Genomic DNA, 18868 nt, shown 5'->3' with positions numbered 1-18868 from the left:
GCTTTCCCCTCTGCCTGCATTCCTCTTCCCTCACTTCCCTCAGGGTTTTACGTAAATGTCACCATCTCAGAGAGGCTCTGTCTAAGGTTTTAACCTCCCCGACTCCTTCCTGACTCCTTTCTCCGCTTGTATTTTTTTCCCTCTTGGCACTTACCACTATCTATTGTACCATTTATTCTCTTTATTTATCTTGTTTATTGTCTGTCTTCTTTGCTAGAATGTAATTTTCATGAGGGCAGGGATTGCTCTATGCAAATATTCCCAGAGCAAGGCTTGGCATACAGGGTGTAGTTAATACATTTTTGTTGATTATAACACAACAGTGCTATTTTTTTCTATATATATTCAGATATGGAGGCAAAATTCAGAGAGAGAGACGAAAGGGAAGAGCAGTTGATAAAGGCGAAGGAAAAGCTGGAAAACGACATTGCAGTAATAATGAAAATGTCAGGAGACAGTTCTTCTCAGCTGACAAAAATGAATGGTGAATTACGTCTGAAAGAAAGGTACGTATGAGTATTAATAAGAGCGCCTGCTTTGGGTTAGGCCCTCGAGCAAGGTCTGGGTGGGAGGGGAGCCTAAATCTTCGGGACTGTTAGGTTTTAAAGTTGCCTGAATCTCATTCTTTCTCTGTTATCGCAGTGTATTGCAGACTGTCTGGTGACTTGTAAAGAAAAGGTAGTAGTTTACCAATGGCAATAACATCTTTTACAGGCAGTTAAAAATATTTTTAACCTATTTCAGTGTAATGATAGATAACACGTGTGAAGGGCTGACCACGTGTCACACACTATGCTGACATCTTTGTGTAGAGTATATTTTCTGGTTCTCCTAATAATCCTCTCAGGTGAGTGTATCATTGTTCCTATTTTGTTTTTTTAATTTATTTTTACTTATTTATTTTTGGCTGCGTTGGATCTTCGTTGCGGTGGGCGGGCTTCTCACTGCAGTGGCCTCTCGTTGTGGAGCACGGGCTCTAGGCGTGCAGGCTTCAGTAGTTGTGGCACACAGGCTCAGTAGCTGTGGCACACAGGCTCAGTAGCTGTGGCGCATGGGCTTAGTTGCTCCGCGGCATGTGGGATCTTCCTGGACCAGGGCTGGACCCCGTGTCCCCTGCATTGACAGGAGGATTCTTAACCACTGCATCACCAGGAAAGCCCCTATTGTTCCTATTTTAAAGAAAAGGAAATTGAGGCTTAATGAGGTTAAGGAACTTTCCTGAGGTTTCAGATCTAAGTGGTCTGGTCCCAGAGTCCTTGCTGCTCTTCATCACTACACCCTGCTTCCTCAGCGCTAAAGCTTCTGTTACCGTAATCTCTCTTCTCGTCTTTATCCTGAGGCTCTCGTTGCTTTGATTTCTTTTTTCTTTTAATGGCTGCCATATAAAAATCAAATGTTTATTTTATAAGGCAAAAACTTTTAGAAGACATATTAGCCCCGGTAGACTTCTGATTCTGAAAGCATTAATACTTGGCAGAGGGCTTCCCTGGTGGCGCAGTGGTTGAGAGTCCGCCTGCCGATGCAGGGGACACGGGTTCGTGCGCCTGTTTGGGAAGATCCCACATGCCGCGGAGCGGCTGGGCCCGTGAGCCATGGCTGCTGAGCCTGCGCGTCCGGAGCCTGTGCTCCGCAACGGGAGAGGCCACAACAGTGAGAGGCCCGCGTACTGCAAAAAAAAAAAAAAAGAATACTTGGCAGAGTTAGTTTACGTCCAGCCGTGCACTCACGCACGGCCCAGCGTTGGTGGGTGATGGGCAGATGGGCCTTGGTTGGCCGACTGTGGCAGTCCTGCTGTGAGGTGGGCACAGCTGCCCAGGCGGTTGTGGCACAGAGCCTTGGAGAAGTTCCATTTCTATCGCTGCTTATCCAGAGGCACCGTCCAAGTTTCCTTCCTGTTCTCCGGTCCATGAGCCAGCCTTTTCTCCAGGTTGATGGCCCTCTTACATCTTTGTGGGACCACGTGGTTCTCCTTGAGCTAGAACATCACATTACTGTTATTTTCGTATCTTCTGTTCTCAAGCGACCCCAAAATGAGTCTTTGATAATCTAGTCTGCTAAAATTTGGAAACCTCGAAATACTTACCTCCTCTAATGTGCTTACTTTTCACTCATTTTTCCTTATTGATCTTCTGACATAAAATAATAAATGTTCACAGTTAGAGGAGTAGTTACTCTAAGGTATTTGTAACCATCACAATTGTTAAAATTATTCTTCAGGACAAGTCAGTTTTTGTTTTTGTTTTTTGCTTATTTCAGATGTTATTAATTGCTCATAACATTTATAATCATTAAGACAATTATTATTAATATTTTAAAGTACAACTCTAGAATTTAAAGTACTCTTTTGAAAAATCTGACGCCTTGTATTGAAACTTGTTCTAGAAATGTAGAAGAATTACAGCTTAAACTCACCAAGGCTAATGAAAATGCAAGTCTTCTGCAGAAAAGTATTGGGGAAGTAACTCTCAAAGCTGAACAGAGCCAGCAAGAAGCAGCTAAAAAGCATGAGGAAGAAAAGAAAGAACTGCTGACAAAATTGTCAGACCTGGTAAGGAGAGAATCAGTGGGACTGTTGGCTGGCAGGGGAGGTTGAGGGGCAGAACGGACATGACCAAATGACTCACTCCTGACTCGGGGTGTCTGCAGGAAAAGAAGATGCAAATGAGCCACAACGAGTGTCAAGAGCTGAAAGCCAGGTATGAAGAAGCCAGTTCTGAGACACAGGCCAAGCATGAAGAAGTTCTGCAGAACCTCCAGAAGATGCTGTTGGACGCAGGGGAGCGGCTGAAGGCCGCACAAAAGGAGAACAGCGACTTGCTGCAGGAGACGGAGGAGCTGAGAAGGCAAGCCGACAAAGCCAGAGTACGTGGTGGGGAGAATCGTGTTGTCGAATTACGGTTTGCTTGCGTTCCGCGTCAGGGCTGCAAGGGGGCTTGGAAAGCAGCAGCACGTGGTATGGGTTCAGTGGCCGTTACCAGTGTCGGCCCTCAGGGTGCGTGGCAGGAGGGCGAATTACATTTCCTGTATCTTTAAATGCTTTGTACCAGCCGCTGTTCCTTCTCAGGGAGGGTGATGGCTACAGGTCTTTCCCCCGAATGTACTGTGTGGCCACCGCCCCCTGCACTGCTTGCTCCCCAGCTGTCACGAAGAGTCTGCTGTTGCCTGACCTCTGTCTGCCTGCCTGTAGTAGACTCTTTGTTGCGGGAAGGCATGTTCCTCTAATCTTGGCCATCTTGCTGCCACCTTGCACGAGGGTTAGGAGAGACATGTTGCAGAAAAGCAAGAGGCAGAGGCCACATGAGGCAGGTGGGCAGGGAATGGAGCCTGCTTGGAGGAACAGAGCTCTTAGAGGATAGAGTAGAAGGGAGAGCTCTAGAGAGGGCTCTCGCATGTCCCCAGGAAGGCACTACGAGCTCATTAACAAGGAAGCTGGATTTAAGCGCTGTGAGAAAACATCCTACTGCTAAGTAGAGTAGAACTTGATACACTGAATTTCATTTTATGGTGTCAGGATCGTATCAGTGACCCAATATGTTTTTTTGACTCTGGTAACGTAATGAAGTTCAACCCTCCTACTCCCATCTAAATTGCTCAAAGAACAGCAAATACTTGTCTTTAATTGTTTTAATGTGTCAGAGAAATGTTTATTTTTATATATATATATATATATATGTATGAGTTTAGTAGAAAGAAAATAGAAAAGAGCATACATAGGACTTGAAACAGAGCCCATTTAAAACTTATAAATTGTGTAGCATGACATGTAATATATGTCATGTATAAGATGCCTAAATTTTCTTTCTTCTACATGCTGTCCATCAAAGCTTTCTCTTTTCCCTGTGATGTGTCTCCAGGTTTATGAACCATTTAACAACTGGATATAATTTCCAGAGTTTTTGTCTTTGTGGTTCCCTTTATCTGGACAGACTCTAGTTTTTTAGTGTTTCCCTTAAAATGTTGCAGCCTGACCAAACCACAGCATTCTAGTGGTTTGTGTAAAGGCTCATTAATTTTGTTTGTTGTTGTTGTTGTTTTTATAAGGATCATTTGGTTAAAATGCCGGGATCGTTCCCCCTCCAAAGTTGTCTGGATATCCGATTTCTGTGAATCTCAATGTTGTCAACAGCAGGGGCTCAACAGACTCTTTTGAGAATCTGATGAAACCTTAAGATATTTTCCCCAGGAAAGCTGATATATACACTCAACAAGTTTTAGATGAAATCTCAGGAGATTCATGGAGCCCACAATGCTCCCATGTTCCCTAGTTTAAGAGCCAATGAACTATAGCTGTGCCGTCCAGTACAGTAGCCACTAGCTACGTGTGGCCATTTAAATCTAAATTAGTTCAAGTTATAAATTCATCCTCTCAGTCGCAAGCACCGCACGTGTGGTTAGTGGCTACCACAATGGACAGCGCAGATAAAGTCCATTTGTATCTTGCAGAAAGTTCTGGACAGCGCTGGTAGAGACATTGTGGTCAATTTACTTTATAAACCAATACACTTTTTTTTTTTTTTTTTTTTTTTTTTGTACGCGGGCCTCTCACTGTTGTGGCCTCGGAGCACAGGCTCCGGACGCGCAGGCTCAGCGGCCATGGCTCACGGGCCCAGCCGCTCCACGGCAGGTGGGATCTTCCTGGACCGGGGTACGAACCCGTGTCCCCTGCATCGGCAGGCGGACTCTCAACCACTGTATCACCAGGGAAGCCCCCAATACACTTTTTTAAAGCCCATTTATTTGGTCACCAAAGACTAGCAAATTAGTCTGTATTTTTACTAAGTTATATGTAATATTGAAGCTAAATCAGTCTCAGGCCAGGTCCTTTAGTAAGTAAGGTTCTGCATTTAGTTTGAAAAGCAACAGTTTATAATACCTTGCCCTTCCTCCTCTTTTTTGGTTAAAGTATACTCACTTTTTGTAGTTCTTTGGATTGTGTTTTAAAAAATTCTATGAATCCCTTCTACAATAGAAACAATTGGATAATTGGAATGGCAGGAAAGAATTTCATGCCCTGACGTCAAAGTCAAACTACTGTTTGTATCTTCTAGGTGTCTATCAGGAATACTTCAAAAGTTTTTTCAAAGAGAAGCCAGTAGATACATCAGCACTTTGCGAAGCTAAACTTGCTTTGCATTATCCTTTTATGGGCTCTGTTCATCGAGTTTCTTCCCCCTGTTATCCAGATAGTTTCTATGACAGTTATTGTAAAATTTTTTAACTTTTATGGTTTAGGTTACATTAAGTTATTCGGGCTTGCATTTGTCTGCTTGATTTCATTTTGTTTCCATTCTTTCCGTCTTTTGTTTCTGTAGTCGCTAACTTACTTATTAACATCAGCCAAAAAAGAAATTGAACTAATGTCAGAAGAGCTGAGGGGTCTGAAATCAGAGAAGCAGCTTCTTGCACAGGAGGGAAATGCCTTAAAGTTAGAAAAAGGTTCACTTTTGTCAGAGCTTGTAGAGGTGGAGGCCAAACTAACTTTACTTCAGGAAGACCAACAGAAGCTATGGTCAGTAAACGAAACTCTTAATTTAGCAAAGGAGAAAGTCTTAGAGGAAAAGCAAGATGCTGAAAAGCTTTATCAGCAGGAACAGCTCAATAAAGCAGCTTTGGCTGTTGAGAGAGAGAAATTACTTAAAGAAATCAATAACGCACAGGAAGAACTCTTGAAGATGAATATGGAAAATGAGTCTTTGCAGGTTTCCAAAGCAAGCTTGCAGGCACTCACAGTGGAACTCCAGTTCAGCCAAGATATTCTGATGGCTGAGTCTAAGAAGAATCTGGAAGAAAAAGGTCACCTGGAGGATCATATCAAGAAGCTTGTAACTGAAAACCTTGCGTTGGCTGAAGATAAAGATGAAATTATTCAGAAGCTTCAGAACGCCTATGAGGAGCTAGTGAAAGATCAGAAAAGCTTGGTGCAGGAGATGGAAAATCTCACAACTGAGAAAAAGTCAGCTTTGGAGAAACAGTCAGGTCTTGATAACATGTGCATAGCCTTAAAGGTCGAAAGAGACCATCTCCTCCAAAACGGCAGAGATCTGCAGTTTGAGAAGGACATGCTGCTTCAAGATCAGGAAAAGCTGAATGCCAGCCTGGAGGCTGCCCTCCAGGTCAAACATCTGCTCAGCACGGAAGCCAGTGGGCTCCGCGCGCAGCTGCAGGAGGCCAGCAAAGCTCTGAGGGAGGCCGAGCTGGAGACTCTGCAACTTCAGGCCACAAACACAAGCCTTACCAAGCTGCTGGAAGAAATTAAGACCAGTCGGGAGATCACAGACTCCGAGTGCATCCAGCTTCTGCATGGAAAAGAAACCTTGGCCTCGTCTGAGAGAAGGCTCTTGGCCAAAAAAGAAGAACCTGTAAATGAAAATAGGCTCATCACTGAAAAACTCAACAAATGCTCAGAAGAGGCTGCCCACATCGAGATGAACCTGAACGAGAAGATCACTTACCTAACTTCTGAGAAGGAGATGGTTTGTCAGAAAATCACTAAGCTCAAAAAGCAGCAGGATCGTCTCTTGAAAGAAAAATCTGTACTGGAAACGCAAAATACAGATTTACTTGCAGAAAGAGAGAATTCCATCAAAGCCATAGAAGACCTTAAAAAGAAATACGATCAAGAATCTGCAAACAGAAGAATCATTGTGCACGAGAAGATGAAACTGCTCCGTAATCTTGATGCTCTGAAGAAAGAGCTTCAAGAGAGAAAAAACGAAAACCAAGAACTCGCAGCCACCAAGTGTGATCTCGCTTTGATGCTGAAAGAGGCTCAAAATGCCAAAAAGACTCTAGAAAAAGAACACGCTAGCATACTGCAAGCAAAGGAGAGTCTGAACGCTGAACTCAAGGCTTGCTGTTGCGAAAAGAACATCTTGCTGAAGGATGGGTTGAACCTGCAAGAAGAGTGTCAGAAGTTAAATGAGAAGATCCACATGATGCAGCAGTCCCTAATCCTGGAGAAAGAAGCCAGGACCCAGGACAAAGAGTCATCCTTGTATGAAAACAACAGACTCCACGGGAGAGTGGCGCTCCTGGAGCAGGAGTTGGAGGCTCTGAGAGTGCGCACCAAGGAGCTCCAGTCCGAGAACTCTGTGCTAATCCAAGACAAGACCAACTCAGAGCAGAAAGTGGCGGAGATTGTTAAGGAGAAGGAACTCTTGAGTGCAGAGACGGCTCAACTGGCCACCAACATAGAGACTCTGAAGAACGATTTTGCTGCCTTATCCAAATCCAAGCTGGAACTGCAGGAGCTGCGCAGCTACCTCACCAAAATGCTGGATGACCTGCGGCTGAACCACGAGGTGACCCTGGCCGAGCAGGCCAGGGTGATGCAGGACAACAAGAACCTCCTGGCTGAGAAAAGAGAGATGATGCTGAAAAAGACGAGCTCCTGAAGGAGAAGGAGAAGCTGGCCGAAAGCTACTTCATCCTTCAGAAAGAGATCAGCCAGTTGGCCAAAACCAACAGCCATATCTCAGTCAACCTCCTAGAATCTCAAAATGAAAACCGTATTTTGAGGAAAGACAAGAGCAAGCTCGCTCTTAAAATTAGAGAGCTCGAGACTCTGCAGTCCTTTACGGTAAACTGGGAGGTTCAAGTGTTGCGCACCTGGCCTAACCCTGTGCACTAACCCTGCAGTGGCTGAGGGATTTGTCTTCATTTCTGCAGAAGGAAACCCACCCCATTTAATCATTGGCTTAGATATCTCAAGCTCTTTGTCACCACCTGAAAGGGCAACTCTTTCCTAAATGTCTAATTGCAGTTGTCCCTCTCCATTAGAAAAAATTCCAAACTGTGAATAAAAAGGATAGATTTTTTTTAATGTAGGGAGAACTTTTTGTGAAAAAGGCAACTGTGATTCTTAAAGGCTTAAGAACAATAGTAAAATGGGCACATGTTAAAACAAAGTATCTTCTATGTGACTTTTAATTGTTTCATTGTGTCTATTCCTTCCGAATTGGAAGATTCCAGGGAAACCTCCACAGTTGGTAACAGGGAAGGTATAAAGGCAGAATTCCCATAAACTTTATTAGACCACATGAAATTGTAAGCAAGTGCCTAAAAAGATTTTAATTCACTTAGGTGATTTTCTTCAGTATCTTATCAGCTAAGGCTTTGTTTCCATATGCATGTTATCTTTTTTATTCACAGCCATGCTTCTGTTCATTACCTACAGTTTCTCATCGACTTTGTCATTCAGTACTTCTCATTTTTGAGAAGTTCCCAACCTAAATTCCAAGTGATCTCAAAAGCCCCAAATTTGAGATAGCAAGAATAGTATTTTAAATTTTTAACAATAAATATGATGAAGAGGAAAATTCGGCCACATAAGGATGTTACTCTTTATTATTGCTAAGCATTTCTCTCCAACATGAGTCAGAATAGTGAGCACTGTTGTTAGTGGAACTTGGAACTTAGAAAATGTAGGTTTAGAGGGGTCTGAAAATACACAAATTGCATATTACAGTTGGCCTGTTGAAAACATGGCACAAAAAGGGTCTATAACTTTGTTCTGCTTCAGAGTAAAGACCTTTGATGTCTTGGTCTGTCTGCTTCGGCATGGGATCAGTGACTGGCTCACCGTCTCTGTGTGATTCCCTTCACCACACAGACCCTGAGCTCTATGGCCTGAGTGTTAGTCACCTCCCCAGGTTGGTGAGGGGTGCCCTCATTTCTCACAGTGCTTTCTCGTATTTAGGCTGCTCAAACAGCAGAAGATGCCATGCAGATAATGGAACAGATGACCAAAGAGAAGACGGAAACTCTGGCCTCCTTGGAGGATTCCAAGCAAACAAATGAAAAACTGCAGAACGAAGTAATCAGATTTAAATGGCTTTTTGTACAAAGGACAGCTTATCGACTTCATGGAGTGTTTGATCACTAACTCAGGATTGTTTATTTTTTGAAGTGTGGCCTTACACAGATTTGATCTATGTTAGTGGAGTCGAACGTACACCCGGATGATAATATTAAATACAGTGTATTACTTCATTACTTATTTAGTAGGATCAACCTTTAAAAAAGGAGGGGAAAACCCTAACAGTGTGGCTTTCTGTGATAACTGTTCAGTGATAGAACTAATGAGAGGAGGTACCGATAACATTCTCTAGCTTTTGTATTTTTTATCTTAAATCACATATGCTTTTTTCCTCAACTGTCTCCCAACTTTGAGCCACTGAATTCCATCCCGCAGCCCTGAGTTTGACATAGGCCTTTTTCTTGGCCTAATTCAGTACTGGTTCCCTTTTGTCTCATTTTGAATCAGTCACCTCTGGGTCTTGGATAGATTTGCGGCCTCAAGATAATTTTGATTCTGTCCAGAAGTAGCACTTCTTATTCTTGCACCTTCCTTTGATTCCCAGTACCCCCACCCCCAGCTCATACCAACCCTTTCTTTCTTTGGAAAGCTGTTACATAAATCTCAAGCAGATTGCTTCGCCGAAATAGTTATGTGAAGTTCTGTAGAACTTGAAATGCTTTTTAAAGCGAGAGTCAGGTAAGAGGTTAAGAAATTAAAGCCAGGGAAAATCCGGATAGCCGCATTGAATAGCTACTGTAAAGATCAGGCCTTCTCACGATGGAAGGTCAATGATTGAAATCCATAAAGACATGAACATTTTGAGATAATTATAGGGTAAATACGACTTGACATAGAAAAGGGTATGTTTATAAACTTGATGACTAATAAGAACCTGCTGTATAAAAAAAAAATCTAAAAAAATTAAAAAAAAAATTTTAAAGAAGAGTACGTTTAGGAATTGACAGTCCTAATAGAAGAGGACTTAAGCTGAAAATATAAAAGCATCAAAAATAATAGATGATAACCAAAATTAGAAGCTAAAATAAATGAGAAGATTTTAGGGAATGTCTCTAACCTTTGAAGATAGATTCAGGGAGAATTGTGTGCTTCTAAACCATACCCCTTGTTACAGCCAGAATACAGACTGGAGGAATCAGTTTTTGGACCCACTGAACATTCCATGAATCTGGAATGTTAGGGAGCATTAAAAGGGAGATGGTGGTGTTAAAACTAGCAAGACACTTTCTAGGGCTCCTGACTGGTAGCAGGTGACAGGACAGAAGTACCTTTGGCTGTAGGAGATAACTATACAAGTCCTAGAAAGCCAGCGCGGTGCCAGAAGCACACCCTGTGTAATGGATTGCCTGTGACGAGCTCCCTATCCTTGGGGGATGCACACCTCGAACTCCAGCCACCTGCCAGAGCCTGTGGTTGGACATCCCCGCTCATTCTAGTAATGTGTCTGGCTTTCCCACCAGGGCCCAGGACCTAGGCTGGCTGTGTCCCCCATGGGCAGGTGATAGGGCTGAATGTGAGTGAGTGGTTTTCAGTCTCACTACGTGGCCTTTTCCTTTTTAGATTGAAGTTGAGATGAATAACTAAATCTTTTCCCATCTAAAAATATCCCAATAATTTTTATAATGAGGACCATAGAAGTTTGGTACTGACATTGAAAAATATCTTATCCTAAATGGCTAGTCTTTGGGGAAGAAAGGGGTTTATTTTCATTACAGAGAATTAATCCTTGCTGATGGCATGCCTTTGCAATTTCCTTTTGTTTTTTTTTAAGATGGATTATACATGAATAGCAAGTTCAATGATAAATTTTGAGAATTGTATACAAGGTGAAAGAAAACTTTTGCTTTAATTTATGTAGCAATTTAGTTTGACGTTTTGGCCAGGTGTACAGGACATGTCTGACTAACGTAAGGGGGAGGTTGCAGTTTATAATAGACTTGATGATTTATAATCTCTTCACCCAGGTAATCTTTTTGTTTGTTTGTTTGTTTGTTTTGCAAATGACTAATTTCACCTTTCTAATGCACCTTTTCATGAATGATTTGTCTGTCCAGTCATGTGATTGGAAAATGAAATAATTTCATCAAGTTTTTTTCTCTTGGTGTTTAAGTTGGATACACTTAAAGAAAACAACTTGAAAAATATGGAGGAGCTGAACAAATCAAAAGAACTTCTGACTGTAGAGAACCAAAAAATGGAAGAATTCAAGAAAGAAATGTAAGTTCACCTCCTCTAAGGGAAATTACGGCACTTACTTAAAATTGCAAAAGGGAAAACAATGCTAATTATTTTTAGAATACTTGACAAGTACGTAGTCAAAAGCAATGGTCTCCCTCCTGCCCCCCAAACGCTGTTGCAAACCCTAGAAGTCACCCCTGTAACGTTACACTGTGAAGTCAGAACTATAGCTAAGTTACAGGATCAAAATGAAATGTGTGCTGGCTGATGAGTTAGGGCAGCTGGAATTCAAATGTGACTTGGTAAAGCCTTATGAAAATCCAAGGGGAATCAGAGCTTTTTAAAGTAGTATGCTTACATGGTAGCTAATCTCAACACTAGGAAACATCAGACCCTTTATTAATCAATCCCTCAAAACTCTTTCTATAGGGGAAAAAAAAAGCATGCACTTTTGAGATGATCAGTAGTCTTGATTTTAAGAGTAATCTAATCTTCTGGCGTGGAAATTAAAAGAGCAGAATTTTGGGAGGCTCTTTCCAATCAAGGTTTACCCATCAGTCTGCTGCCTAGATTTCAGGCAGACAGGCTGCCCATGTTTCCTTTGTCAATACCACCTTTTGAGTTTGGTTCTTATAATCATTGCAGGTGGTTATTTATCTGGCATTGTAAGTGACAGTTACAGAGTAGATTTCATTTTGCTTATCTGTTCTGAGAACTACACTGTATCAGCCATGTGAACCTAAAATTTAAAGCCAACAATCTGGTGAACATTTGAGTATGTCCTTTGTTCTAGGTACAGTTAAGCTAGGAAGGATACAAAGGTGAATTGTTTGTGGACCCTGCCCTCCAAGGGTTTGTATTATTTATTTCCAGTTTTGATCAAACGAATAGATGAGATTCAAACACAAACAAAAGCACCAGTTCCAAACTGCTGTTCCCAAGTCACCATCCTCAGTACTATGTGTTGATTAAATCAGTATACTATGTCTAGTTCTTCTGAGAGTTCTTAAAATCCTCCTAGAAATGATCTCATCTGAGCTGCTCATCTGAGGGGATGGACAGCTCATGACGCTGGTGATGGATCCTTTTGTCAGTCTTAGTTTTAGTGATGTTTCTCTAGGTGGTGTTTAAACAGCTCCCAACAGTTCCTTTTGCACGGATGTGTACATGCACAGTTGTGGTGATTGGCCACCAGGAGAGGCTTGAATCTCCTGGTCTGCCAAAGGCAAAGAGCACAAATAGAAACGGTCACTGTGATAGGAAAAACGAATTCAAATCAGTTCAGAGAGGGTGGGTTCAGCTACAGTTCAGGGTCACCCCCCCCTACCGTGACAAAGTAGCTCTGCTCACCTGAGTGTCTGGAGCCCATCATCTGCATCACAAAGGCAGCTGTTGAGGGAGGATCTGAGCGTAGGGAGAAGATACCCTCACCACGCCCCCCGTCTGCCATCACCCGCCTCTGAGCTCTCTGGGCCGTGCTGGGTAGTGGAGGGGCGGAGCCAGAGGGGACCCAGCCGAGGGTGGAATTCCTGTTTCCTGCAGGGCTGAGAGTCTCCCGTAAGGGTCGTCGCACTGGTCTAGCGTTAAGTGTCACCCTCCTCAGTCTCTCTGTCATGTCCCCCATCCCCTCTCAGTGTGCGGTGATCTCACCTCTGCCAAGAGGGAAACTCTTTCTGCGTGCCCTTTGAACGACCCCATTGAATAAGGAAAGCTCAGCCTTGTGCCCGCGGCCGCAAGGGAGCTGGAGCAAAAGCCTGTGGGCTGCGCTGCCGTCCACGTCGCCTGCACCTTCCTCCCCGGGCCCAGTTCCCGGGTCTCTGATCCCTGAGGGAGGAGTTCGGGCCAGGGGGAGCCAGACCACAGGGCAGACAGTGCCTGTGCTGGTTCTGATTGTCCTGGCCCAGCAGGGCTGCGAGAATTGTGCCTTGTGCCAGTAACTTGGCCGGTCAAGGCCGGGACTCTTAGCAGGACGGAGGGGCAGTGGGAGACACAGCAGTGACGTACGTGGGAGGCTGCTGGAGGGAGGTGTGAGGAGTGGGTTGAAAGCGCCCCCCACCCCCAGTGACTCATTGTTCCCTGCCTGAGACTTGGCCGCATTTCAAGGACCAGCTGATATAAATGTACTGTGTCATGAGAACAGTGCTTCTTAAAAAGAAAAAAGCAGTCATTTTACTGTTCCTTAGTCTGTTCCCCAGTGCTCCGAGCTAGGGAAGGAGCAGCTGTTTGTTTTTCGAGGTTTAGCACATACTTGGGGTCTTCATGGCCTCTAGAGCTTTTCAGGTGTTTCTCTTCACCTGCCAGGACACCGATGCAGACCCAGGAGTTCTAACGAGAACCACTTCCTACAGAAACTTGCCCTCGGCCCTGAAATCCCAGCATTTGCAGCTAAATGTTCCTTTTCCTCTATGTCACTTACTCAGCTGGTTTTAGGAAAACTTGATTTTGGTGAGCCAGCTCCTATTTTTAGTTGGAGAGAGAGAATAAAATGGTTTCTCTCTGGTGTGTAATTTTTGACTCTCAGGGAAAACGATATAAGCCATCTAATTTTTGCCTTTAATTACTCACCGGGCACAGTAATAAATCTAGAATATATTTAGCATGGTAATTAATAGGTTTATGATAGATTCCTAAGTAGAATGTCTGCAAGTCAATATTAGCAATGTTTGCCTCTCAGTTTTAAAACTGTGACAGTCTCCTTTTCTGTTGCAAGATATCTATCTTATAATGTAGAAAGAAAAGCATCTTTAAAAATTGGGAGAATTATATTTGTAGGTATTTTTAGAATTATTCCTTAGAGTATGTCCAGAAGCTAGGCTGTTAGAGCCTCCTTCTTCTATGGAATGTACATATCCCCTCTGGTCTGAAGAAAACTTGAAAGAAGTGTTTCTATATTCAAATCACAACTGAGGTCTGTCTGCCAGTTTTAACTCCAGTTCTCTTGGTTCTACAGCTTACTTGATTTGGGGCAAATCTTTTCACTTACCTGAGCTTCCATTTTGTCATCTTTAAAATATAAATAATAACATTAACTTCCTTGGGCTTTGAGGATTAAATGTACATGAAATCGTTTTGCAGGTTTTAAAACATTGAACCAATATCATTTTTATAAATCTTAGGGCATCTTGATATTTCTTTGACTCCTTGTTTTAATTTTCTTTACTGTGGGCTCTTAACAGAAACCAAGGATTTAAAAAATTTTAAAGCATGAAAATCTTTAAAAGAGAACAGGACCTTGAACTTATCACTGACAGGCCACACAAATGCTGAAACCAAATAGCCCCTAATGAAGGTGGTGACCACTTGGGAATAAAAGGTTTGGCTTATGATGATTTCATCATAAGTAAAATCTTCTGATTTGTCAAGAGCTGATGGATTTTGGCCAGAAGATGAACTTTAGCTGCAGTGCGCGTGTGTTTTGATCCATAATTAAAATCAGGCCTCCCAGCTTTTGAATGACTAATTACCTGAGGCTAAAATTCCTTCTCAGTTTTTCTTCACTTGCTAAATAAACATCTCTGTAAAATGCCAAATTTAATGTGCTAAGAGGATTTTTGTGTAGACATCTTCCCCTGTATCTTCATGAGGTCAGCCCCATAGGTATGTTATAGGTACATGGAGAATTAAAAATCAAGAAAACTGAAGATGCCAAGCACTGCCACCCATTAGACAACTGAAGTTAAAAATAGATGTGTTCATGCATCAGCAGATGGATTCATACCCAGATGACTTGATTCAGAATTCAGCCACGTATGATAGCTCCCTAAATGGAATGTAGCCAGCACAGACTTAAAATTCATAATTGCATCAGAACCTTCTATGGTATAAAAGTAAAATCCAACAATCAAATAAACTATTTTCAATGTCCACGTATAAAGGATAATTTAGGATGTATATTTGCAATTAAACTTAATAATGGGAAGATGTTTAATAAATACATTTACCCTGTTCACATTTTATATGCTGATATTCATGGTATAATATGGTTAGCAAGCTGTATTTTTATTTGCTTCTTTTAATTTCAAGTTAGCAGTATGGAAAGAATACAATCAAAATAAAACACTTGTTATGTAATTAGAAAACTGCATTTCCTTTGGGCATTTCACCTCTAATTGTCCTGAAAATATACCCAGATTCCCGCCAGCACTTGATTCTGACAGATACTGGCAAATGGAACCATCAGATGTGCCTTTCTGCCAGAAAAAAAAAACAAAAACAGATTACAGATTTGTACAGTTAGAACAGTGCCGTGGCAGCAAAGTAAATCACTTTATCAACATGATAGGTTTAAGTATAATTTTCTAATGGAAGTAAGGGGAATAATGACCATTTCATCTGTCATTTATTTTAGAGTGACCCTGCTTTTTTGTATGGGGAGTATTTAGAAGTGGGGTAAGTGTGGGTGATGAGAGAGTGGATGTAGTGTTTATCAGGTTTGAAAAAAAATGGAACACATGCGAGCAGCAGTCCTCCTCCTGAGAGGTTAAAGCCACTTGGCCCCTCCTGCACGTAGAGAATGCTGCCTTCTGTTGTTATAGAGCCTATCAGGCACGTGACCCAGATATATTTTCCTTGGTGCTGTGAAGCTGGTCGTCTCCCACAGTTTCCTTGCCTGTCTTGTTTCTATGGTAACCCTGCACTCACTGTCCTTGCAGAGAAACCCTAAAGCAGGCAGCAGCTCAGAAGTCCCAGCAGCTTTCAGCCCTGCAAGAAGAGAACGTGAAACTTGCCGAGGAGCTGGGGAGAAGCAGGGACGAAGTCACAAGTCATCAAAAGGTCAGTGGGCGTTGGGTGGGCATTCCCAGCCCGGCCACGCTGGTGTCTGCTGCTGTGGGCAGGGCGCTCGGAGGCTCCTCAGAGAACGTGCTCCATGTGGTGGGGTGGTGCAAATGGGATTTCAAGTCACCTGTGTTCTGTGTCTCCTGGTTTTCAAGCGTGCTGCTGTAGGACTTGGGTAGGAGTGAGTTGACAGGTCCTTTAAAAACAAAACCAAAAAAAGCGCTGGGAACTTGCAGGCAAGTAGAAAATAAGATCTTTATCAGATGATCTTATGGCAAAAATGTATTTAAATGGATAGGGACAGTATCTCTTCCCTACTGCTTGGGTTTCAAAATTTTTTTTTCTCGAAGGTTTTTTTTTTCTTTCATCAAAATTGATTTTAAGAAAAAGGTTTCAAGAAGACAGATTTGGTGTGAGGGTTGGCAGCTGTTTTTAAATAGGACTCTGCTTTTCTTTAAATTAAAAAAAATGTTTAAGCATCTCCTAATGGAACTGTGTCTACATGTGCACTTGTGTGCATTGGTGTACGGGACGTGTGTTACACCTGGAATGAACGATAAGCTAACCACAACCCACTTGTTTCCGTATTTAAATTACAAAGGCTTCTGACAAGTTTATTAAACAGTGAAGCAAAACTGATTTTAAAGAATGCTGTATTCTGCTTTTTATTCTTGAATCAAAACGCTAGACTGTTAGTCACGTCTGACCTCAGAGCAGAAGTTCCCAAAAATGACATTTTTAAGAGAATTCTACTGTGTGGTCATTATTTCTTGCTTTGCGCGTCAAGGGGACAAGAATTTTTTCTTCCCAAGCATACTTTGCAAATACTGATTCTCATTTGGATGGAGTAGGTTGAGTGTCCATTGACGTGGTGCCATTTGTAGTGAAAGCGCTCTTCAGAGAGTTGATTTCATACTTGAAAGTCTTCGTTAGAGCTTTCCACAGCTGCCTCACTTCACTGGAGAAATGGCCCGTGTCTGCAGACTCCAGGCCAACAACGACGCTCCTGGTGGTGGCAGCTCACATGCAGTGGCTCTTATTTTACTGTGTGACAGGCACGAATACACGGTAGCTGTCCTCTCAGTCCTCACAGTAGTTCCATGAGATGGCACTGTCCTTACCCCCACGTGTAAAAGAGGAAACGGAAGCCCAAAGAAGGTAGCAATGTGCTCAACCTCGTTCAGCCAATAGCATCGGGAGACGTGTGTCATTTTCTGATTTGGGTCAGGAAAAGGATCAAAGGGGGTTGACGTAAATAGGGTTGCTGCACTCTGCTTTGGTCACTGTGTGAGAAAGCGGGGTTCATGGAAAACAGAAGCCCTTTGACCAGATGAGGTTCTTTTTTTCCTGGCACAAACCAGAGCGTCTGAAACTCTGTGGGTACCTCTGACATCAGGGTGTCTGTAAGGACTTGCAAGGGAAGGATCTCGGCCAAGTGCTGAGTCTGTTCGTCTCCTTTTATCTCATCTCACTGAACGTCTTGGACGGACAGCGTGGAATCCACCAATGGGAAGAACACACAGAGGTCAGCCTCCTGTCTCACGTTTTGACCTTAACCGGACTGTTGATTACATTTCTTGTTTCCGTCACTCAGAACCGGAAAGACTAAACGGGAAGCATCACGATTCCTTGGGCAGAGGTTTTCAAGGTTCCTCTCCATCCACCAGCCCTTTCTCTTTTGCCTTGGTATTTGAATTACCTTCTTTTTGAAAAGGTCTTAGGACTAAACATTTGAAGCTCAGTGACTCTGAAGAATGTTAGAAAACAGCACCTGCAAGAAACAACCAGGGCAGTGACTTCCCTTAAAAGCAGGGGTTGTTTGGCCCTTTGTAGGGCCCTGTGTTTACTCTGGAGAGAGAAGCAAGTGGCTGTGAACTAAACCATGATAGGCTGCGACACTAGAGATTGTGAACAGTGACGGTGGACACCAAGGAAGACTGCAGATACTGCTTCCCTTGACGTGTACACGTTTCAAAAGAGTGGAGAGAATTCCCCCACTTAAAATAACTTAGAAGCAGCCTTAGGCTAAAGAAGACTGATTAATTCATTGGCTTTTATTACTCTTCCTACATAATCTCCAAGAGTCTAGGGTGCTGCTTACTTATGTAAGATCACGAATTTCCACTTTGTTACTTGCTGCAGTTGAGCCGAACTATTGATCAACTTTGTTCAGAAATATACTACAGAGTTTGGCAGAAACCCGATTTAAAAAAAAAAAAAAGAATTTTAATTGTAGTACTATAGACATAGTCAGTGTTTCATTTCTAAAGTGAAGACAGTGGAGGACTGTGGTCCAGTGGGTGAGACTCCGCGCTCCCAACGCAGGGGGCCCGGGTTTGATCCCTGGTTGGAGAACTAGATCCCGCGTGCTGCAGCTGAGACTTGGCGCAGCCAAAATAAGTAAATAAATAAATATTTAAAAAAATAATAAAGTGAAGACAGTAGAGACTAGATTGACGTGGGACAGACCCGGGACCCGAGTTCCATCCCGGTCCCTTTGCTCAGCACCACATTCGCTGACCGTGTACTGAGCGGATTGCTCTGCCGCTGTTTCACAGAATCGTCACCACATACCTGAGACAGTAAGGTTATCTTGTAAGACGAAAGGAAGCTGAGGCTGAAAACTGAAGCAGTTCACCAAGGACACAGAGCTAGGCAGGGGAGGAGCGGAGATCAGAACTCGTGTCTGACTAACTCGTAAGCCTGTTTGCCTGCTCCTGTCCCTTACTGAGAATAAAACTTATTTCTATGTACTTCGTAATTATTGTTAAAATTAAAAGAAAAAAACCTTCTGAGCTAGGAGTGGGGTAGGTGGGGTCAAACAGTACTATAAAAATATACTTTCAGTTCTACTGTTACTTTTTTCTGCCTCAAATATTTATTTTGCTTAGAAAACCCACGAGATTCCAGAATCTGTTCTGCATCTTTTTTTTTTTTTTTTTGGCCTCGCCGCGTGGCATGTGGGATCCTAGTTCCCCGACCAGGGATCGAACCCACGCCCCCTGCAGTGGAAGCACAGAGTCTTAACCACTAGAGTGCAAGGGACATCCTATCCTGCATCTTAAGACTCTCACTGGGAATATGGGCTAAGGATTT

At 42.8% G+C, this 18868-nt stretch overlaps 1 protein-coding gene across 1 annotated transcript in view; it reads left to right on the top strand.

Moving 5' to 3' along the window:
* CLIP1 (CAP-Gly domain containing linker protein 1) overlaps positions 1-18868 on the top strand; it is a 121718-nt gene that overhangs the window by 76498 nt on the left and 26352 nt on the right. Inside the window, 8 exon segments of the mRNA XM_060170421.1 lie at positions 350-506; positions 2383-2548; positions 2647-2862; positions 5313-7371; positions 7374-7579; positions 8699-8815; positions 10929-11035; positions 15649-15769. Coding sequence (XP_060026404.1) covers positions 350-506; positions 2383-2548; positions 2647-2862; positions 5313-7371; positions 7374-7579; positions 8699-8815; positions 10929-11035; positions 15649-15769 — 3149 coding nt within the window.

This window comes from Lagenorhynchus albirostris, chromosome 14 (genome assembly GCF_949774975.1).
Source record: "Lagenorhynchus albirostris chromosome 14, mLagAlb1.1, whole genome shotgun sequence".
NCBI classification, from domain to species: domain Eukaryota; kingdom Metazoa; phylum Chordata; class Mammalia; order Artiodactyla; family Delphinidae; genus Lagenorhynchus; species Lagenorhynchus albirostris.
This window is presented reverse-complemented; position numbering and strand designations above follow the sequence as displayed.